General features: G+C 47.2%; 1 protein-coding gene across 4 annotated transcripts in view; it reads left to right on the top strand.

Moving 5' to 3' along the window:
- plxna1b (plexin A1b) overlaps nucleotides 1-20,758 on the top strand; it is a 228,104-nt gene that overhangs the window by 21,357 nt on the left and 185,989 nt on the right. For 3 of the 4 annotated variants that reach the window (XR_013965144.1, XM_080780037.1, XM_080780035.1), the window contains exon 2: nucleotides 18,416-19,840. Coding sequence is in view for 3 of the 4 variants with exons in the window: in XM_080780037.1 (XP_080636163.1) it covers nucleotides 18,659-19,840 (1,182 nt within the window). In the remaining variant the exon portion in view is untranslated. Of the gene's footprint in view, nucleotides 1-3,961; nucleotides 4,025-18,415; nucleotides 19,841-20,758 lie in introns of those variants that run through there. The other variant, XM_080780036.1, reaches the window with a different exon arrangement.

Below are 20,758 nucleotides of genomic sequence, written 5' to 3'. Positions count from 1 at the left end.
GAGGAGCAGCGGCTCTACTCCGAGTCTCACCCTATCTCTAAGGGAGATGCCAGCCACCCGTTGGAGAAAACTAATTTCGGCCGCTTGTATTCACGACCTTATTCTTTCGGTCATGAGTCTCATGACCCACATTTCATGACCATAGGTGAGAGTAGGAACGAAGATTGCTGCCACTACTCACCATGAATAAGGTCCAAATAAAGGTCCGGCGGCTGATCCTGGACCTTTCTGTTTTTGCTTCGAAAATGATTAAAGAAAGTCTACCGTCCATGGCTGATCCTCCCTGTGGAGACACCATCTCCAAAAACTATTTTGCAACAATTAACCCATTCTGAACGGGAACCCATTTTGGTGTTAGCATCATGTTATGCTTTACCTATTGAAAAATAGCAGATCTACAAGCTCATAGCGCGCCACCGAGTGGCGCGCTACGAGCTTGTAGGTCTGCTATTTTTGAAAAATCGAAGAACGACTGACATTTTTAGAATCTGATCTCAGGTCAGAATGTGTTAATCAGACCAGTGTGTGTCCAGTGGAAACCTCGTACGAATCTGATCTCAGGTCAGAATGGGTTAATGAGCACCTCTTCCACAGAATGAATTCTCACTTGTGTTTATGCTCTCTCTTGATTTCAGGGAGTAAGAAATTATACAGAGCAAATTATGTCTGCAGTTCAAGTCGGGGGGTTTGATTTGCATCTAAGATGCTAATGTAGCCTTTTGGGTGGGCAGAACGGGTGAAATGTGCTGCTGCTTCATCGTGCTCCTGTTATTTATTAGGCCTCAGTAATTGCTGCCTCTCGCTTCATACAAACACTGCCAGTAGTAATGGAACTCATTCTGTTCGGTGTTTCCGCTCCTCGGAAAAGGTCAGGGCGCATGCCGAGATACCTCCCGGCTGACGGATCCGCCATTCACGTGCCACATCGGTCGGAAAATGTGCTTTCTCTTGGACGATTGAGTTGAATGCGCGTGTGTATTTGTGTGTGTGTGTGTGAGTTCACGTGTGTGTGTGTGTGCGTCAGTGTGTTTGCATGCATGCATGTGTTGTGTTCTGTGATCCGTTTTAAAGAAGTGACCAATGGCCGGTGAAATGGAGTCTGTATAGAGACAGAAAAGAATGAAGACACAAAAAGGGGAGATCTTTGAAGACGTTCCTCTCCTTGGGCATTGTGGATAACGGGTCACCAGGCTTGCCCTGGTGGTGACAGGTCCTTGTCGTTGCGCGAGTCTAACCTTTCCCCCCCTTGTGAAATCACACGGGATTTAACCAGCAACGACGGATCATACGAACCCATCCCTGAGCACATCAAGAGAAGGGTCAGCCCAAACTGCAGTGCAAAGTGATGGCAGCTTAGCACGGAATCAATTATCAAACGGTGTTTGTCAAATAATAGGTCAAGGCCCACTTGTAACGGTGACCTATTAGGATGTGGGTTAATTCCACGGCTTTTGTCAAACCTATTCTCCCCACTGCAAAGTGATTTGTTTGGCCACAAAAAGGTTACTTTTGTATTTATAGGTCCTTTCAGACCACAGGAATGAAAGGAGAGGTTGATCAAGAAAAGACTCTTATAATAGATGCCAAACCAGCACAGCGGTGCTTAGAATTACCAACCTGTCAGGGCAAAGACAATCGCACGTTGGGGACCTATACTATGTCCTGCTGCAACATCAATATCTATCAACACATCTCGCATCATTACCAGCGTAATTTACCTCGCATTTTAGCTGAAAGAACTTGGCTGCATAAATTCCCAAGCAGTGTACAGTAATAATGGCATCCAAATAATGCCTCGGTCATACATCCAATCTGCGTGTGAGTGGGGATCAGGGCGGTACGAGTGCCAGCGGGCCCCTGGGGGACCATTGAACATGGCAGGTCATCTGCAGGACCAATATTGGTGTGATGTATAAATACTTGAGTATGGTGGCCTGCTGAGAATGCAGTGGAGGGGGTTGTGAAGGAGGAGGGGGGGGGGGGGGGCATGATGCTTGTTCAGCACATTGGAATGCATTAGAAATAGAGTAGAGAGTTTAATCAGACCGGGGCAAATAATGTTGGAACACAATTTAATATTTGAAAACCCACGACGAGTGCCTCGTTTGTCTTAATGTGCAATTAGGTTCCGGTCAATTTATGAGCCAGTGGTAAGTCTCTGGCAAACCGAATGAGACACACCTCAGGTAGTTGAAACAATGTTCGGGCTGGAAAGGACTGTGTGTTCTACTGTAGGTAATGGAAGATTTTTCACCTCAGGTAGTTGAAACAATGTTCGGGCTGGATGGAAAGGACTGTGTGTTCTACTGTAGGTAATGGAAGATTTTTCACCAGTGCTTTTCCAGATGCAGGGAGTCAGGGACTAGCGTACAAATCCTGTTCTTCTCTTGGGCATGTCGGATTGAATTGCATCTGGCCAATACATGGCTCTGCTGGTGTACATTTTTCTAGAAATGCATTCGTCTACGACGTGGATGTTGTTGACAGAAAGGGGGCAACCATATAACGATAACACATGCACACAATGTCTATATGTGAATAGAAAGGCGCAGCCCCCTGGGCCTGCAGTGCAGAGCACAGTCCAACATGTGATGGACCTACAAGGCTCAGAGTTATGTCTGCTTCAGTCCATGCGTATCTATCTCAATGTTCTGCGACGCTGGGTTCTCCTTAAGTAAGACCCTGATTTATTCAGTCTCTCCTCTCCTCTCCTTCTTCCTCTCCTCTTTCTCCTTGTCTTTGGCATTCCACTCACTCACCACCAGTTCTCCACCCCCACCACCCACTCCCTCCCTCTCCTCCCACCAGCTTCTCCTTATCTCTCTTCCTCTGTGGTTGCATTTCTTCCACTCCAATGTCTGCAGCCTCTCTGTTTTGGTTTCTCTCCTCGTCTGTTTTTCAAGCTTTACGTTGTCGAGGTTTGTGTTTGTCGCGGAACGCAGATCTGGCCTCGTCCTTCGTCCGCCCATTTCTCTTGCTTGTCTGCGGCCTCTCGTCCCTCCCTCCCTCTTGCCATGTCTAGGCCCTGGGAACTTATAATGCAGCCTTAACTACGACACAAAGACACCACACTGTTTACACTACAGTGTTTACACTAGTATCAACCTTATTAATTGAGCTGTCTGCCATGTTGAAAGGCAGCCTTAGTTGAAATGAATACCACCAAAAGAGCGCGTGCTCGGGGATTGTTGTGAGTTTTTCTTTTTGTCTTCCTTCCTTTTCTCCCTTTTCTCTCCCCGCCATCACCCTCCCTTTTATCCCATTCTGGCCGGGAACCCATTTTGGTGTTAGCACTATGTTATGCTTTAGCTATTGAAAAATAGCAGATCTACAAGCTCATAGCGCGCCACCGAGTGGCGCGCTACGAGCTTGTAGGTCTGCTATTTTTGAAAAATCAAAGAACGACTGACATTTTTTTGAATCTGATCTCAGGTCAGAATGGGTTAATCAGACCAGTGTGTGTCCAGTGGAAACCTCGTATGAATCTGATCTCAGGTCAGAATGGGTTATTATGTGCCCTCTCTCTGCCAGACGCACAATGGCTGCTGTTACTCATCCTACTGGACCAACTGGTCGGCCTGCCCTTCCTCTTGGGGTGCGGCCAAGAACACCCATCAGGCACCTCTGCTCTGCGAACGGCTGGGAGGCACTGAAATAGTCACAGTCGATGGGAGACTACGGACTATAATGCTGTGTATTAACCCATTCTGACCTGAGATCAGATTCTAATGCACAGAAGAATGGTGGTTCTTTAACGCATTTTGACCTGAGATCAGATTCTAAAAATGTCTTCTAAATCCTGACAGTTTTCAAAAATAGCAGACCTACAAGCTCGTAGCGCGCCACTCGGTGGCGCGCTATGAGCTCGTAGATCTGCTATTTTTCAATAGCTAAAGCACAACGTAATGCTAACCCCAAAATGGGTTCCCACCCAAAATGAGTTAGTCACAGAGAAATAATATTTATTATTGCAATTTAGTCATTTAGCAGACACTTTTATCCAGAGGGTCTCAAAATAAACAAGGTAATTAATCACAAATGAAATGCAGACAGAACCATGTAGTGGCTCAAGACATACCAGGTAAACAATGATCACTCTAAAAATCTGTCTAAACAACGTGCTGTCTAAATAACGTTCTGCACATTGAAACGTCTCACAAGAAGCTATTGGATTGTAATTATGAAACCGTGTGAAAACATTTTTTCTGTACTGTTAACTTAAACAACTTGCTGCTCATTGCTTGTGTGAATTTGGCTGTCCGTGTGGAAGTTGGAGTGAATGTAAAAGGTATCCCTGTGTTGTGTAAGTTGAAGCCTCGTTGGATGCAGTTGTGTGACAGTTAGTTGGGCAACCCTGTTAGCTAGACATGCGCCGGCTGCTCTCCTCTTATCTCTCTGACTATATTCTCTACCTGTAACCAGCTCACTGGCTATCTGAGAAAGGTATCGTCACCTCCCCTCTCTCTCCCTCTTCTCCCCATTCTCTCCCTCTTTTCAACACCACCTTTCTCTCCCCAGCCGCTCTCCTCTCATCTCCCGCATGCCTGATGGTTTAACTCCCCTTCCCATCGTCCAAAGTCTTTGATTCTAACCCTCTTCCAGAGCCTGTTCTCATCATCGTTTAGTGCTCCCATCGCACTTGGAGGCATCTGCCTCCCCTCTCCTCCTCCTATAGGCGACTCCCTCTTTCTTACACACCCTCTGTTTGCCATATGTGTGAGTTTTTTCTCTCTAATCTTTGATTGGTCGGTCTATGATTTCTCTCTCTCTCTCTCTATGGCTGAGCACTGAGGCGTGCTGTGCAGTGTGACGCGCCTGACTGGGAATATGTGCTGACGAACTGGGGGAAGAAACCAGGAAACCGTCTGAGCTCATAGGCCCCTATTCTCTTCCCATTTAACACACACACACACACACACACGCACACGCACACACACGATGTTTGAATATTCACTGGCTTTAAAACAAGGTTTAGAGATAGGCTATTTTCTTTTGTTTTAGCTTCAGCATGGTGTGACTGAAGATAATTGAAGGTTGGCTTAAAAAGAGTCAGTTATAATGGTTCTATTTACATTCAATTAATTGGCGTAGCCCTGGCCGACCAAGTGTGTGTGTGTGTGTGTGTGTGTGTGTGTGTGTGTGTGTGTGTGTGTGTGTGTGTGTGTGTGTGTGTGTGTGTGTGTGTGTGTGTGTGTGTGTGTGTGTGTGTGTGTGTGTGTGTGTGTGTGTGTGTGTGTGTGTGTGTGTGTGTGTGTTCCAGTTCCACTAAATGCAGATGAATTCGGGACAGTGTATTGAGTGGTAAAGTGGTGGCTCATTGTTTAGGGAATGTCTCTTTTTGTGGTTTTCCTTGTCTAAAAGTACAGGCTCAAGTAGTAATGGAATTCTACATACGTAGTTGTTTACAAAGCTGCAAGCACAGGCAGACACACATTTACATGTTAATGTATTTGCTATTATGTGATGTGTCAGATTTAGACAAAAGGCTAATTTTCATCTTCAGTCCCTTGGGCAGGTTGGTGTTATATAGAAAATGCCATACATGTTTTGAAAGCTGAATCCCGTATACTTTGGCATATTATTAACCCTGAGTTTGACATGCTAGCAACAATTTGCAGGCACTAATTGCACAAATGCCCTGTGACACAAGCCACACGGCTATCTAAAAGCCTTTAGAGAACAGGCTAAAGCCATGCACTCATGGCTACTGATATGTTTACGGATTCTCCATAACGGCACACATCCGGAAACACCAATTTCGTCCTAATGGACAAAGATAGATAGGGACACTGGCTGTCCAAATCAATAGTGAACTGTGTGTGTGTGTGTGTGTGTGTTTGTGTGTGCTGCAGAATGTCCATTTGCATTTACTATCAGAGCAAAGAGATCTGTTGGGTGAGGTCATGTAAAGAGAAGTAGCTGGTCAGTTGAATGAACACGTGTACTGAACAAATGGACTAATAGATGATGCTGCGTTATCCTTAAGAGTAGTGGTAAGGTGAAATGAGCAGATATGAGTCAAGTCAGACTTTGGAGATGTCTTAAGACTTAAATGACTTGGACTAGTTCCTACATCATGCTTTATTCAGCAATCCCAATAGAGAAAACATCTCCTAAAGTCCCACCACTCATGGCACATCCCCTTGATTCGCCAGATATAAAAGGAATTTGCTCCGAGCAGACTCTACTTTTGACCCCTCTTTCACTTTTTCCTGTGGCCCTTTTGTGCCCGAAAACTGGCTTCAGACAAATGGCGATGTTTGGAAGCGATACCAGTCTTTTGAAATATTTCCCCATTAGCTGGTCGTCGTCCTGGCGTGCGCTCATTGCCGAAAAGGCATTGTGTTCAAATACTGATACAATCCTAAGGCAAGCCAGCCATTAATATGACCTCTCCATCGACGGCTGTAATGATTATTGTTTTTGGCTGCGAACGTGGCACTCTCCTCCGAGGACACTGTACAGATACATCCACTTTGGATACATCAAGTCCAAAACGGAGGGGGAAACATTTACGGCAGCATTAAAAGGCACTAGTGATTCCCTTTAATGCCTTTCCCCTTGAAGCAGCTCTCCTGTACCTCCGCATCACCGTCACCGGCATCGTAGAAGGGGATTTATGATGGACCGTGGCGGCTTTTTATTAGAGTCTGCACTCCGCCGAGGTTTTCAGAACGGCGCAGTGGCCAGATCGTGTGCCGATCAAACACCCTGGGTGTCAGGGGTCAATGGAGCTCATAAACGGAGAAAGAGCGGTGGGAAGAGGAGGGAGAGAGACGGAGAGATGAGGACAGGGATATTTAGTAATGGGGTTGTTTTGGTCCGAGCAGGCCGCATTCCATCATGGTGAACTAACTCAGCAGGGAGAATTAGCAGGGCTGTGTGTGAAGGAATGTTCTGACTTTGTCCTCTCAGAGTCGGACCACAGAAACTTGCCTAAACCAGGGACGGGCATAGAGAATAATAACCCTAAAATCAATCTTTGCATTTGGAATTGTTGGCTAGTATTGCTGTAGTGTAATGTCATTTTCCAGAGAATACAAAAACATATTTTTAAACAAAGACAACATTTATAAGTGGATATTTACTGTATTTATTTACCTTCTACCTTCACAGTTTTAACTTGCAACATCCGGACCACTGGTTTGAACCGTCTCACTGAATTCATCACCACCTGTGCAGCCGGTATGGACAGCCAAAAATAGTAACATGATTAGGGGTGTGAATAATAAGAGCGCAAAAAACCGCAATGTTTATTCTGGTCTTGCCTCAATTGCGATGGGTGTTGCTCCAGTGTGTTGATTGATCTCATGGGACGACATGTGGCTACATGCTGCCGTGATGATTAGCAGAGCATAGTCCATCACTTGCACAAATTCAGAGGCCAGTGGGCTGACACATATCTGTGCAGATGGCCGTTTGCTCCGTTGACAAATGTCTCAATCAGCATGTTTGTCATTTTCCAACATACTGTATTGTCTTTTTTGTTTTGTTTTTTTTGCATGGATGATCCAAATTTTTTGCCGCACTGTGGGACAAGGTGCTGAGGACGGTGCGAGACTCGTACATCTGTTCTGAGTTCAAATCCAGCACATCAACAGCTGTCACCTTATCTTCACTGTCATTCTCTACTGTACCGACTTTATCAATGAAAACCGCATGTTTCAGCAGTAGCGTGACAGTCTCACACAGTACTGTTACTTGGCTACAGCGTTTCAGAATGTAACAGCACTGTAATAGTGTGCACTGCAGCTCCTATAAGGATATGGTATGGCCTTGACCTACATATTACCTACCTCTCCCACCTACACACACACACACACACACACACACACACACACACACACACACACACACACACACACACAGCAGATTTGTCAAGCAAAGAAAGGCCCAGCCACCCGAGCACAGTCAAGAGATTAAGACTAAACCACTAATCTGACGGTGCCTGGCTCCATGTGTGGGTATGTGTTTAGGTTTGTGTGTGTTTGTGCAGTCTTTGAACCATGGGTAGATTTTATGTGACGGCTGGTTCCACAATATTTCTCAGCAGTACCTCGGCAGCTGTGGTGCAGGCCTTTGTTTTTCACAAAGGTGTTCACCTCAGACGACACCATGAGAATAAGGAGATGGACTTCTGAGCAGCTGTTTTGGAATGTTTTCATGTTGTTCTCGCTGTTTGCTGTGAATTATAATTCATAAGAATTGTAATGCGTTTTACTTTTACTGACCTATTAAGACCTGAAGCCCATTCTGCCAATGCATCTTCAAGATGTTTCTAAAATGTAAAAAAATAAAATCGAAGACGCACAAGCTTGTCTATCTGCTATTTTTGAATAGCCAATGCTAAAATCCAAAATGACAAAGATACTTTCCTGGCATTAATGGGTTAAGAAATGGTCTCAAAAACTTTGTATCTCCATAATTGACCTGTGTGTGTGGTAAATTAATGCCCTAGAATTTTATCTATGAATGTCGTCATGATTTTCGAATCTAGGATTTTTGAATCCTTGCAATGCCCGTGTGTGGACTAGCTAGCCGACACCAACTCGGGACTCTTAATCGCTGTCCTCCACACCCTCCTGTCTAGCATCAGGGTCGTGAGCTGAACTCTGCAGTGTTGGGCCACCGGTTGTCCACGTAGGTGGTGTGCCCGCTTCCACTCCTAGCTGCACCTTAGTTTGGCTTCCATGTTGTCGGTTCAATATTTTTGGCAGACGGCCGATGATATGGTATTAGAGACACAGGAAACGGAGGGCAGAGGGGGAGAAAAGGGATATGCAACACAAGTCTCCCGCTGGAATCAAACCAGGGACCTTCTGAGGCAGTGGTCGACACACAGTGACCACCGTGCCCCATTCATTTGGCTTCTCATGACAGCACTGTGAACACCAGATTGTAGAGGTGAAGAGGAGAAACGCTGAGGGAGACGTCGAGAGAGGTAGAGGAAAGGATCAGGAGGTGGAAAGAATCAGGCTGGTACAAATCACCATTGACATAAAGACTAGAGGCCAACAGATAGTCAGGACAGAGAGAGGGAGAAAGAGAGAGAGACAGAATTAGTGTCCGTGTGCACACGCCTGTGTACTGTCATTAGGACTCCGAATGACAGGAGCAGAATGCCTAGGAGACGGCCCTGAGGCACTCAGTCTCTAGTACTGGGCCTGTGTGTGTGTGTGCATGGTGTTCATAAATAGTCCAGCATGTCAGGGTTACATCCACCATGCAGCTAGAGCTAATCACTCTGTGTGGGACGCCTGAGAAATATCGGCGCTCCAACCACAACACGATGTTAATAACTTAATATATGGCTGAGTTTTTGCACCATGGGGATTCATTTACTGCTCTGTGGCCACAGAACTGTTCTCAGGCGTGTTAATAACATTTGGGCTGCGTTCAAGAGCCAATGATCCCACACTGGTCAGAGCGTTGGACTTAAAACGCTGGGGCTCGGTTCACTAGATCAATATGCAATGCATGGCATTGCGCATTAAACCACTTGAGGTCTATTCAAGAAATAGTAGATCTGCAAGCTCATATACATTTTGGCTATACATTAATTTGCCCAAATTCGGGACACCATGTTGTAAGTTGTTGAACATAATTTTTTTCCTGAGCACAATAGCCCTTTCGCTAAGATCCACTGATTCCACTCACAACCACTCCACCCCCCTACGTTAGACAAACAGCCCTGGTTTAGACTACACACACATACATTGGTTTTGCATTGGGATATAAAGGATTTGCAAACTAAAATATTAGATCATTTTTGGAGCCAGAGGTCGAAAATCTCTTCCAAATCTCTGCAGATAGCAACGGTTGCTAAATTAGAGCTTATAGGGATGGCTCTATTCTTTAGCGTTCCGGGTTGACGCCCAACACCACTAATGCTACTGGTTTACTTGTCGCATCCGGTCATGCATTTGAAACAAAGGATAGTGAAGTGCAGACTAGGTAATGGGAGGTATTGAAAGGTAACTCTTGACAAACAATGTTCTCTTTGTAGAGGGAGAGATGAGAGAGAGAGGGGGGATAATTAATTACTTTAAGGATGAGGTTGTGTTGCACAGCACACACACACACACACACACACACACACACACACACACACACAGGCCATTTCCCCAGGCTCAGCCCTCAAGCCATGTGTTCGTTTGATGAGGTGATGCTTTCTAGGACTGCAGTGAAGTTCACAAGCAAATTGTTAGTACAAGACTTAGTACAGAGATTGCAGCAGGTTGGATCCTGAGAGCTGGTAGTTCACACTGTGGGGGGAATGGGATCGTCTCATGCTGTAATACGTACCACCTGGCACACACGCATGCGCGCGCACACACACACACACACACACACACACACACACACACACACACACACACACACACACACACACACACACACACACACACCGCGCACACGCACACACAATAACTGACCACCCCCTTGCCTTTGTTCCAGACTCTAGGAATGCAGTCAAAAGCCAGGGACAACTGTGTCCTCTTGCCTTTTAGAACACACCCATGCACATGATTTGGATTGTGCACACACACACACGCACACACACACAGTCACACACGCACTTTTATATATTGCCATGGGCCTGAAGTCTTGCCCATCAGCATATAATTCAGTTTACGTCTGAAAGCACAATAATGTGTGTGTATGCATGTGCTTGTTGTAACAGAGTTTTATGTACAGTATAGCCACTGTCTACTGTCCTAGAGTGGCAACTGTAACGCGTACACATGCGTGAGCAGCACGCGCGCACGCTGTGCACACATGCGTGAGCACGCGCACACGCACACACAGCACATCCTCACAGCACATTGGCTGTGGAAGAAGCAGTTCTCCTCATGCCTTTATTGACGTTCCACTCTTGGAATGTGCAAATAGATCAGCAGTGTGTTGTTTCCAGGCCTGTCCTTGAACAGGCCCCCTCATTGAAACCAGGCTATCAATCAATGCATCATCAATGAAGCAATTAATTGGTCAAATGTCACATTGGTACGGATTAGGAGGCAGGGAGGAGACTGTGTGTGTGTGTGTGTTTGTGTTTGTGTGTGTGTTAAATCTCGCATGCTTTTTCATGATGTTTATGGTTGAAGGCTCATGTTTGTTTCATAATTGTGTGTACACTGTACAGTATGTGCTTTTATTAGCCGTAGGGCTCACGACACCCATTTTTACAATCCTCAAAAATCAATTTAGTCTTGGAACAGAGCTGTGCAGTCTGTGTGTACCAGGACTGTTAGCGGAAACATGTCGTTGCTGTGGGGCAGAAACCTTGTATGTCCAAAACTGTTAGTTTTGGAAATGGAAAAGAACCTGTGTTCAAAAGTAGTTATTGCGAACGCAGTGATTGCGAACGCAGTGAGCACTTACTATGAGACCTAGCAGATCATGTCTGTCTGTGTGTCTGTGTGTGTGTCTGTCCCGCTTTTGCGAGCTTGTAGATTGGCACAAAGCAATTTTCCGTACGTAAAAACATAAAACGTTTCTATATGGAGATAAGGTTTCGAGCCGCCACCAGCGACCATATTGGGGGCACACTCGCTTAAGGCTGTGTTTTCATTAACATGTAGCATTATGTCAACTCCTTCATGCCAAGGGCAGCCACTGGCCAACGCTATCAACTTTTAGCACACCGTAGCTGCTCTGGCGCCCTGGCTATATCAACCCTGCAAGGCGCTGTTAAAACTGGCATTTCAATCCGCTCCATTGCCTGACTGCTTAAAACACGTGCACACATGCGTGCTCGCGCACGCCGCGCACACATGCGTGGTTAACCCATTTTGGGCGGGAACCCCTTTTGATGTTGGCATCACGTTATGCTTTAGCTATTGAAAAATAGCAGATCTACAAGCTCGTAGCGTGCCACCGAGTGGCGCGCTACGAGCTTGTAGGTCTGCTATTTTTGAAAAATCTAAGAACGACTGACATAGAAACATAGCTTTTTCAGAAAACTGTCATGATGTAGAAAGACATTTTTAGAATCTGATCTCAGGTCAGAATGGAAAACTCTCAGGATGTAGAAGACATTTTTAGAATCTGATCTCAGGTCAGAATGGGTTAAGCGCACGGATACACATGGAGGGTAGTGTTCTGCCCTGGCACCGCGTTTGTTTTGGCAGGCCACCTGCCACAGGGGGGGGGGGAGAGGGGGGGGAGAAGGAGCACTGGTGCTTGTCCTCTACTAAACTGATTTACCTTGGCATCGAAACAGGGTTCAGAAGGGATTTTTATATGTCCCAAGGTGTGCCAGTCAACTCGTTTTATTGGCCCAGGCAGGAAGGAAATGATACAATATGCTGCAATATATAATGGTACTGTACGTTATTGTCCCATCGTTCCAAATGTGCTCTCCTCCTCTTTCTCTTGGCTTTACGGGATGTCTTGCATAAGATATACTAGGCACTGTTGAGTGTTGATTTTGGCACCAAAAAGGTAATGCAGTCAGTCATATAGAGTTGACGTTGTCACTTCTCTCAGCACCGCGTTGGTTTTGACACCATGCCCGTGCATGGCAGACCAATTATAAGTAATTATAAGTATAATGGTAGTCATTGTGGACGTGTGGACCTCAGCATGATGTCTTGACATTGTCTATTTCTGTCTTAACAAAGCCCAGTGCATGAACCGACTCCCCTATAACGCCTCATTGCGGTTCTGGAATGTGTGAGATGTTTGCAGCGTGCTCAGGGGCCTATATATAGCATTTGTGTGGATTTGGACTAGTGTGGGGGCCCAGATCCTATAGTTCTGTCACTGGATGATAGTCTGTTTCACACATGACCGGTCTACCCAACAACCAGCCTGTGTGTGAGTGTGTGTGTGTGAGTGTGTGTGTGCACGTGCGCGCGTGTGTGTAATTTGACCCATTAGACCTTAACCACTTCCAACCCCACAAGCTTATTTTAGACATGCCTTTGTAGGTTAACATTTTCAAAAAATTCCCAAATCGTCCAAAAATAGCGAGAGTCAAAGCTCAGTCATAACACGTCACATTGTGACACATTTTGGATTGGCTATTTTAGCCTTTTTTCGTACTATAAAATAGGACTTAAGTTGTTAAGCGTGTCTGTTTTAGAGCAGGAATACAACTTAAAAACTTGCAACCAACTGCCTTTGCTGCGTGATATAATGAATAATGTCTTGTGTTGTGTCTGTGCTTTGTCGTAGCCATTTTTATTTGTTTTAACGTATATCAAGGGACTTCTATCAAATCAATCCATCTCCAGTGGTCCATCAGTGTGTCGGGGGAGGGTAATCCCTTCTGTCCATATGCAGATAGCTGTGGTGGAGGTAGTGGTGGTGATGGTAGAGATTAGACAGACCCAGGGAGGGGATTAAGGCTTTGGGTCCCCCCCTACCCCTACTATAGCTTACCTCCTCTCTCCCAATCTCTGCCACCCTAGCCCCCTCCCCCCCTCCGCCCCATTTTCATTTTCCATCCCCCACCTACCCACTTACACCATGATGGCCCCTGGGTAAATCTGTGGAGTGGGTGGGACTTGAAAATTGGATGGGTCGAGGGGAGATTAGGATAGAGACCCATTCAGTGGTGTGTGTGTGTGTGTGTGTGTGCCTGTGTGAATGCCGGGCTTGATGTGCATCCTCATTGTGTGTGTGTGTGTGTGTGTGTGTCCTTTGATTGTGAGCACAGTGTGCATTTCCTTAACCACCTTTTAACATTCATTATGGCACCTCATGGTATAGTATTGGTTAAAATGGTGTGTGTGGGTCTTGAAGACTCTTCCTTCACAGTCTTCTTTGCACACACACACACACACACACACACACACACACACACACACACACACACGCTCGCTCGCTCACATGCGCACACGTTCACTACACATGCACACACACTCCAGTCCCAGATGTGACCCACATGTTGTGAAGCAGTGCAGTATTGCCTGAGCGCCATTCCTCTTATTTCCCTTGCTTTTCCTTTTCTCTCTCTCTCTCTCTCTCTCTCTCTCTCTCTCTCTCTCTCTCTCTCTCTCTCTCTCTCTCTCTCTCTCTCTCTCTCTCTCTCTTCCCCCCCCCTCCCTCCCTCCCTCCCCCCCTCCAGCAGCAGCGAGTGCTATAATTGATATGCCACCTGCAATAAATCAGCACTGCACCACAGCTGAACCACAGCCATTATCAGAATGGACAGGTTTAGCTGCTTTGGAGGAGAGAGAGGGGGCGAGAGAGATTCTGCATCTACAGGAATTTCTGTCTGTCTTTCTATTTCGTTCTCTCAGAGGCACAGGTGAGGTAACTCACCGTATAGACCCAGCCAGACGAATCTAACCCTGGAGAGGTTTGGATCCATTGTTAGAGTTACTAACGACTTTGTAGCAATCAGACACACACCCCCGTGACTGTGAAAACTGAATATCTCAAACCTTTTCTTAAACAATTTGTCGTTGGAGGACTGCCCTTCTTCCAAACCTCCATAGTTGAGTCATGCCTAGTTCCCAGTTCCCACCCCCCCTCACACATTCACCCCACCCCGTTGTCACTGCTGGCCATCCCCCAAAGCCACAAACACATGACAGACTGGGAGAAGAAAAAATGTTTTTTGTTGATGGTGCCAGATATGGCCTGTAACCTTGTTCTAGCGCCTCTCCTTACTGCTGCATTTCAGCTCGGGAGGAAATTGAAGCTGAGGAGGCACAGTGGGGTGGGGTGTGGGGTGGAACCTGTAAGAAGAAGCTGAGCGATTGATAATATCCTCTTCTGTCAATCAACCCCTCCCCCTTCCTTCTATACCGCCTTTCTTCCTATATAGGACCCCGCTGGTGGCGGCGTGCATGGCGTCCACTTACGAGAGGAATTAGCCACTCGGGAGTCAGTTTTGGCTGCTTTCTCATATCATCTCGTATGTGGCGGTATAGTGGGTTTAGGTGATGTCGCCGTGTCTTTTCGGTCGTGCGCATTGTGGACACAGTGTTGTATGCATGCGTGGTGTTGCCGTCGTCTCATTACCAGGGCAGATAACAAGCAGCTGGAGACTAGAGCCACGCATGGAATTTGTCGTGCGGTTCACAGTCCGTTACGTCAAGCCTTGCACGGCACCAAATGAAGAGGAATCACCACAGAGAAGACCATACACTCTCTCTGTGGTTCCCTTACACACAAACACATACACACACACACACACACACACACCCTCACACTCTCTTATTCTCTCGTCCTCTCTTGAAAAATGAAAATGAGTCAGCCATCCTCCCTGAGTGATGCAACACTTTAAATTGACATTTGCTCTCCCTGCACTGCACGACTACAGTGCCGTTGGTCGCGCAGGAGATTCATTTATTTAAATTTTTAATAGGCTAAGCTCGTCACTTTATTGCAGCTGCTTATGTTGAAGAGGCTGCCATCCACATTCAGGAGGAGAGGGGGGGGGGGGGGGAGCAGGGAGCCAGGCGAGAGGAGCAGAGGGAAGGGGGGTTATATCTGATAACTGCAGCTCAGGTCCTTCAGTCTGCAGTTAATACTGAGCCTCGCTGTCTCCGGCTCTGCTCCGTAAGGACCTGCCGCCCACTCACCTCCTCTCCCCTTTCCGATGTTCTTCTTCTTTCGCTCTTTTTTCTTTCATAGAGCCCCCGTGTGTTCCGATTTTCCGACATCGGACCCAATAATCTGGCACCGGTCGGACTCAAAAATGGTCTTCTGCCCATCTCCTCTCCTCTCCTCTCTCTCCTCCTGTCTGTGATTGTCAGCCGTCCTGACTCCTGTCTCTTTTCTTTCACTCAATCTCTCATTCCTCTCACTCCGTCTTCTCCCCTTCCAGCCCCTCTCTCCATTCTACATATCTTAAGTTGACACATTCATGTCGTCGCCTGGCATTCTAGTGGCATGTGATGGCTTATAGATGTCAAACAGGCACAAGCCATCCAAACTGTATAGGGTAGGTTCAATACAGAAACAATGAATAGAGTATAGAGTATGCACACTGCAATGCTACACAGTTCTTTATTTTTGTTTTGACATTCATGCTTCTGCAGTATATGAGTATCTTTATTCTGCAGAAGCATAAATAAAGACTTTTCAGTGTAGTCTGTGGACACTATTTTTCATTTCTGGCAAATGGACAACACCACTTCACTGTGATCTGCCTGGCTTTGCCAAACCTGGGTTATGTTGGCATACTGTGGAAGTGCTATAGTCTGGTTAAAAGGATGTGGTGTCATGGGATTTAAAGATCACTCCTGCACACTGCTTCTTGCTCCAAATAATATCGTTTTTTGTCTTTGAATGACTGAGTAACAAGAAGATATACAGACAGTCTTTATATCCGGCTAAAGTGGTGTCTATGATTGGCGACACATTTCTTTCTTTTTGTCCACGTTTGTTCTTTAAAAAGCCTTGCATGCACGCACGTGCGACCCTGAAGCATAGCTGTATGAACACAAAAGCAGTCGGACCCATACAGAATACAGATATATCTAGGACACACACACACACACACACACACACACACACAACACACACACACTCACTCGCCTGGATTCTCAGGTAAAGTGACCACACTCCCTGGCCTGTATCCTTGGGGACTGATTGACAGATAGGCCTGCCTCTCCATCACTCACCAGCAGAGGTGGAGGAAGAAGGGCCGAGATAAGACGGGAGGGAAATAAATGACACATACCTCATCTCCCCTTCCCCCTGTTCTCCCTTTGATATCTGACACACACACACACACACACACACACACACACACACACACACACACACACAGCCCTCACACCTCGTCTCTCCATTGGGTCTGTCTTTGTCATCTCTCCTCGGATGATGGGTTCAGTCATAAACTATAGTCTTTGTGCAGACACTCTGAGATAGTCAAGGTGAAACGGAGGGATGCAGGCAGGGGGCCCGCGGAGAGTTGTGAGAACCATTTGACATAATCAGCATTTACAGGAGAACTAATGTCCTGATATCGCCCTAACATGATTGGACTGTCGAGAAGCGGTGAGGCACGCGCCCAGCAAAGCCCCAACTTCCCCCGCACGCACGCACGCACCACACACACACACACACACACCACGCTTCATTCTCCCTTTCAATTACAATACCCCCCCCCCCCCCCCCCCCCCAATCTCCTGCATCCACGTTGTCGAGGGATACCAACTCGGGGGTGTATTAAGTGTACGACTGTGCGTTATGAAGAAGATTGTAGATGAACAGGCACATTATGTTATATTATGTTGCTATACGTGTAGCTAAATCCGCCTCCCATTCTGGGACCGGCTGAACGGTGGAGCCTCGCCTCTGCAATTAGAGACTGCTAAGGTTGGACGAGGATGCAGACAATTAGTGCGTGGTGGTTGTCGGTCTGTAATGGGAGGGGTGGGGGAAGGTATAGATGAGGGGGCTTTGCAAGAAAGAAAGAAAGGGGCACTTCAGAACAGCGACGATAAGACCAACAACAACAACATGCCCTCCAGGGGATTGAGCGGCAACATCTCAGACAACAATTGTCCCTTCCCTCTCGGCGCACCGTGCTTTTGTGCATCCTGATGGGGAGCAGCAGCTCTTGAGTTGTTGTTGTGATTGTAGCTCCCTGAAGGGGTAACCAGCCCGTTCTGGCCATCGGAGAGCCGCTGAGCTGTGAGCCACCGAGAGCCATGTCTGGACCCTATTGGCAGAAAAGCCAGGTCTAATTAGAATAAGGCGATACTGGGAAGTTTGTTGATACCGCTGTAACCGCGACGGGAAAGCCTTGGACTTGGAGCGGTCCCGGCTATAAATTGCAGGCTGTCAATATAACCGTGCCCACTGGCACTTCTTCAAACGCAGCCGCTCTCCAAAGCCCTTGTGGTAATGCTGGAAGTTATGAAATATTAAAGAGTTCGGTGTTGTGGGTCTATAACTCATTTCAGCATGACTCACATTATGTGTACAGAGCCTCTCATAATCAGCCTCTGCCTCCCATGCTATTTCCCTTTCATAATTAAATGCCGACACACATTTGCCCTTCAGACTTGACGTGATATCATTTATCCCATTCTGACCGGGAACTCGTTTTGGTGTTAGCATCATGTTATGCTTTAGCTATTGAAAAATAGCAGATCTACAAGCTCATAGCGCGCCACCGAGTGGCGCGCTACGAGCTTGTAGGTCTGCTATTTTTGAAAAATCGAAGAACGACTGACATTCTTAGAATCTGATCTCAGGTCAGAATGGGTTCATCAGACCAGTGTGTGTCCAGTGGAAACCTCGTTTGAATCTGATCTCAGGTCAGAATGGGTTATTTATTGCTGGGGTGAATGTCAACTCAACTTTTTTTTCCATCTCCTTTTCTAATTCTGGCGTCTGAGAGCCTTTTAGGCCTCTCTGCCTGCCTGATGCATAATCAATAGGAAATGTTTCTTTGGTAACTCATGATGTGTTTTCTTTCCTTTTATTTCTTTCTGCCTTGCAGGGCTCCCATCCTGTGCCTCTACAGATGATGCTGTAGTTGACAGCTCGCAGTGCAGAGAAAAGGACAGTGGATCAATAGCAGCTTGCCTTTCCTTCCCTCCCTCCCTCACTCCCGCCATCCAACCTTGTTCCCCGGGAATATAGCAGAGAAGAAAGACAAGGCTGACTTGGGACTTTGGTGCCGGAGCCTCTTCTCCTCCACCTCCCCCACCCCCTGCAACCTTGCCTCCAGCCAGCCCCAGATATGTGTCCCCTAGCTCGGTCGGGGGCTTCCCCTGGCTCGGGGTGCCTGCTCCTCAGTTTGGGATTGCTGCTCCTCACGGATTTCTACCTCTCGGGAGGTCAGACCCAGGACTTCAGACGGTTTGCCCCTACGGACTGGGGGCTGACTCACCTGGCCATCCACAACAAAACCGGGGAGGTCTACGTGGGTTCCGTCAACTGGATTTTCAAGCTGTCCAGCAACCTGACCAAGCTGCGGAGCCACCTGACTGGCCCTGTGGAGGACAACGAGAAGTGCTACCCGCCGCCCAGTGTTCAGTCCTGCCCGCATGAACTGGCCCGAACACCCAACGTCAACAAGCTCCTCCTCATCGACTACACTCAGAACCGCCTCATCGCCTGCGGCAGCACCTCCCAGGGCATCTGCCAGTTCCTCCGCCTGGACGACCTCTTCAAGCTGGGAGAGCCGCACCACCGCAAGGAGCACTACCTGTCCAGCGTGGCCGAGTCGGGGACCATGTCCGGGGTCATCATCAGCCCCCCCTACGGCGCCACCAGCAAGCTCTTCATCGGCACCCCCATCGACGGCAAGTCAGAATACTTCCCCACCCTCTCCAGCCGCAAGCTGATGGAGAACGAGGAGAACGCCGAGATGTTCAGCTTTGTCTACCAGGACGAGTTTGTCTCCTCTCAGCTCAAGATCCCTTCAGACACCTTGTCCAAGTTCCCTGCATTTGACATCTACTATGTCTACAGCTTCAGCAGCGAGCAGTTCGTCTACTACCTGACCATGCAGCTGGACACCCAACTCACATCCCCCGATGCCAGCGGAGAGCAGTTCTTCACCTCCAAGATTGTCCGCCTGTGCGTGGACGACCCCAAGTTCTACTCCTACGTGGAGTTCCCCATTGGCTGCACTAAGGACGGCGTGGAGTATCGGCTGGTCCAGGACGCCTACCTGACGCGACCCGGCCAACAGCTGGCCAAATCCCTGGGAATTTCCGAGAATGAAGACATCCTCTTCACCGTGTTCTCCCAGGGCCAGAAGAACCGCTCGAAGCCGCCCAAAGAGTCGGCCCTGTGCCTCTTCACCTTGAGGAGGATCAAGGAGAAGATCAAGGAGAGGATCCAGTCCTGTTACAAGGGAGACGGGAAGCTGTCCCTACCGTGGCTGCTGAACAAAGAGCTGGCGTGCATCAACTCGGTAAGTCAGACCTTCTCTCATGGGCATATTTAGTCCTGTTTTATTGTCTCATGGACATATTTAGTCCTGTTTTATTCTCCCATGGACATATTTAGTCCTGTTTTATTCTCCCATGGACATATTTAGTCCTGTTTTATTGTCTCTACAAACTCTTTTCAAGTTGTTTTACAAACTCTTCCCAAGTTGTTTATTTTGTAAAACAAGTCGCTGATGTGATCATACAAAATACATTAGTTCTGAAAAGGTCTAATGGTAATCCGTTTAGTCCTATACACAGGTAGCCGTCCAAATGGATTCATATTAAAAAACCAAGGAGTTTATTTTGAAACCGTACACTTCCTATGCTCTACTTCTTGTGGTTTGGGCCCCATTACCCCCCCCCACCCATTACCCCCCACCCCCCCACCCCCGCCCATTACCCCCCCCCCCCCCCCCCCCCCCCACCCATTCATCTATCTCACTTTCTCCTTAGAGCCTCCCTGTGGTTAGTTTTCACTCAGACCAGGGACATCATTAGCCCAAGTCCCTGGGATTTGTGAAATGTCACGCACGCACGCACGCACGCACAGTGCTAATAGTGTGGTTTGATGTGGTGCAGGTTTTTACTGACTAGCACATGTTGCATGGCCTAACACATCTACCAAACACGTGTGCACGCACGCACGCACACGCACGCACGCACGCACGTGGAATGTTGTCTGGATTGAACCCAGTACACTCTCCCCAGGCTTCAGGTTTATTAGAAGACCTATTTAAAGTTATAGAAGATAAGATGGCCTTTATTGTTCCCTGAGGGGCAGCAGGTTAGAGAGAAGGCAGGAGCATCAAGTAGCACAAATCTAAAATAAATGAAAGGATAAGATAAAATGGTACACAGTAAAATAATAGTCACAGGAGAAATGTATGGTACAGTACTTC

The sequence above is a fragment of the Protomyctophum bolini genome (assembly GCF_963924005.1).
Source record: "Protomyctophum bolini genome assembly, chromosome: 2".
Taxonomy (NCBI): domain Eukaryota; kingdom Metazoa; phylum Chordata; class Actinopteri; order Myctophiformes; family Myctophidae; genus Protomyctophum; species Protomyctophum bolini.
The sequence above is the reverse complement of the archived record's forward strand: the minus strand, read 5'-3'. Positions and strand labels throughout refer to the sequence as shown.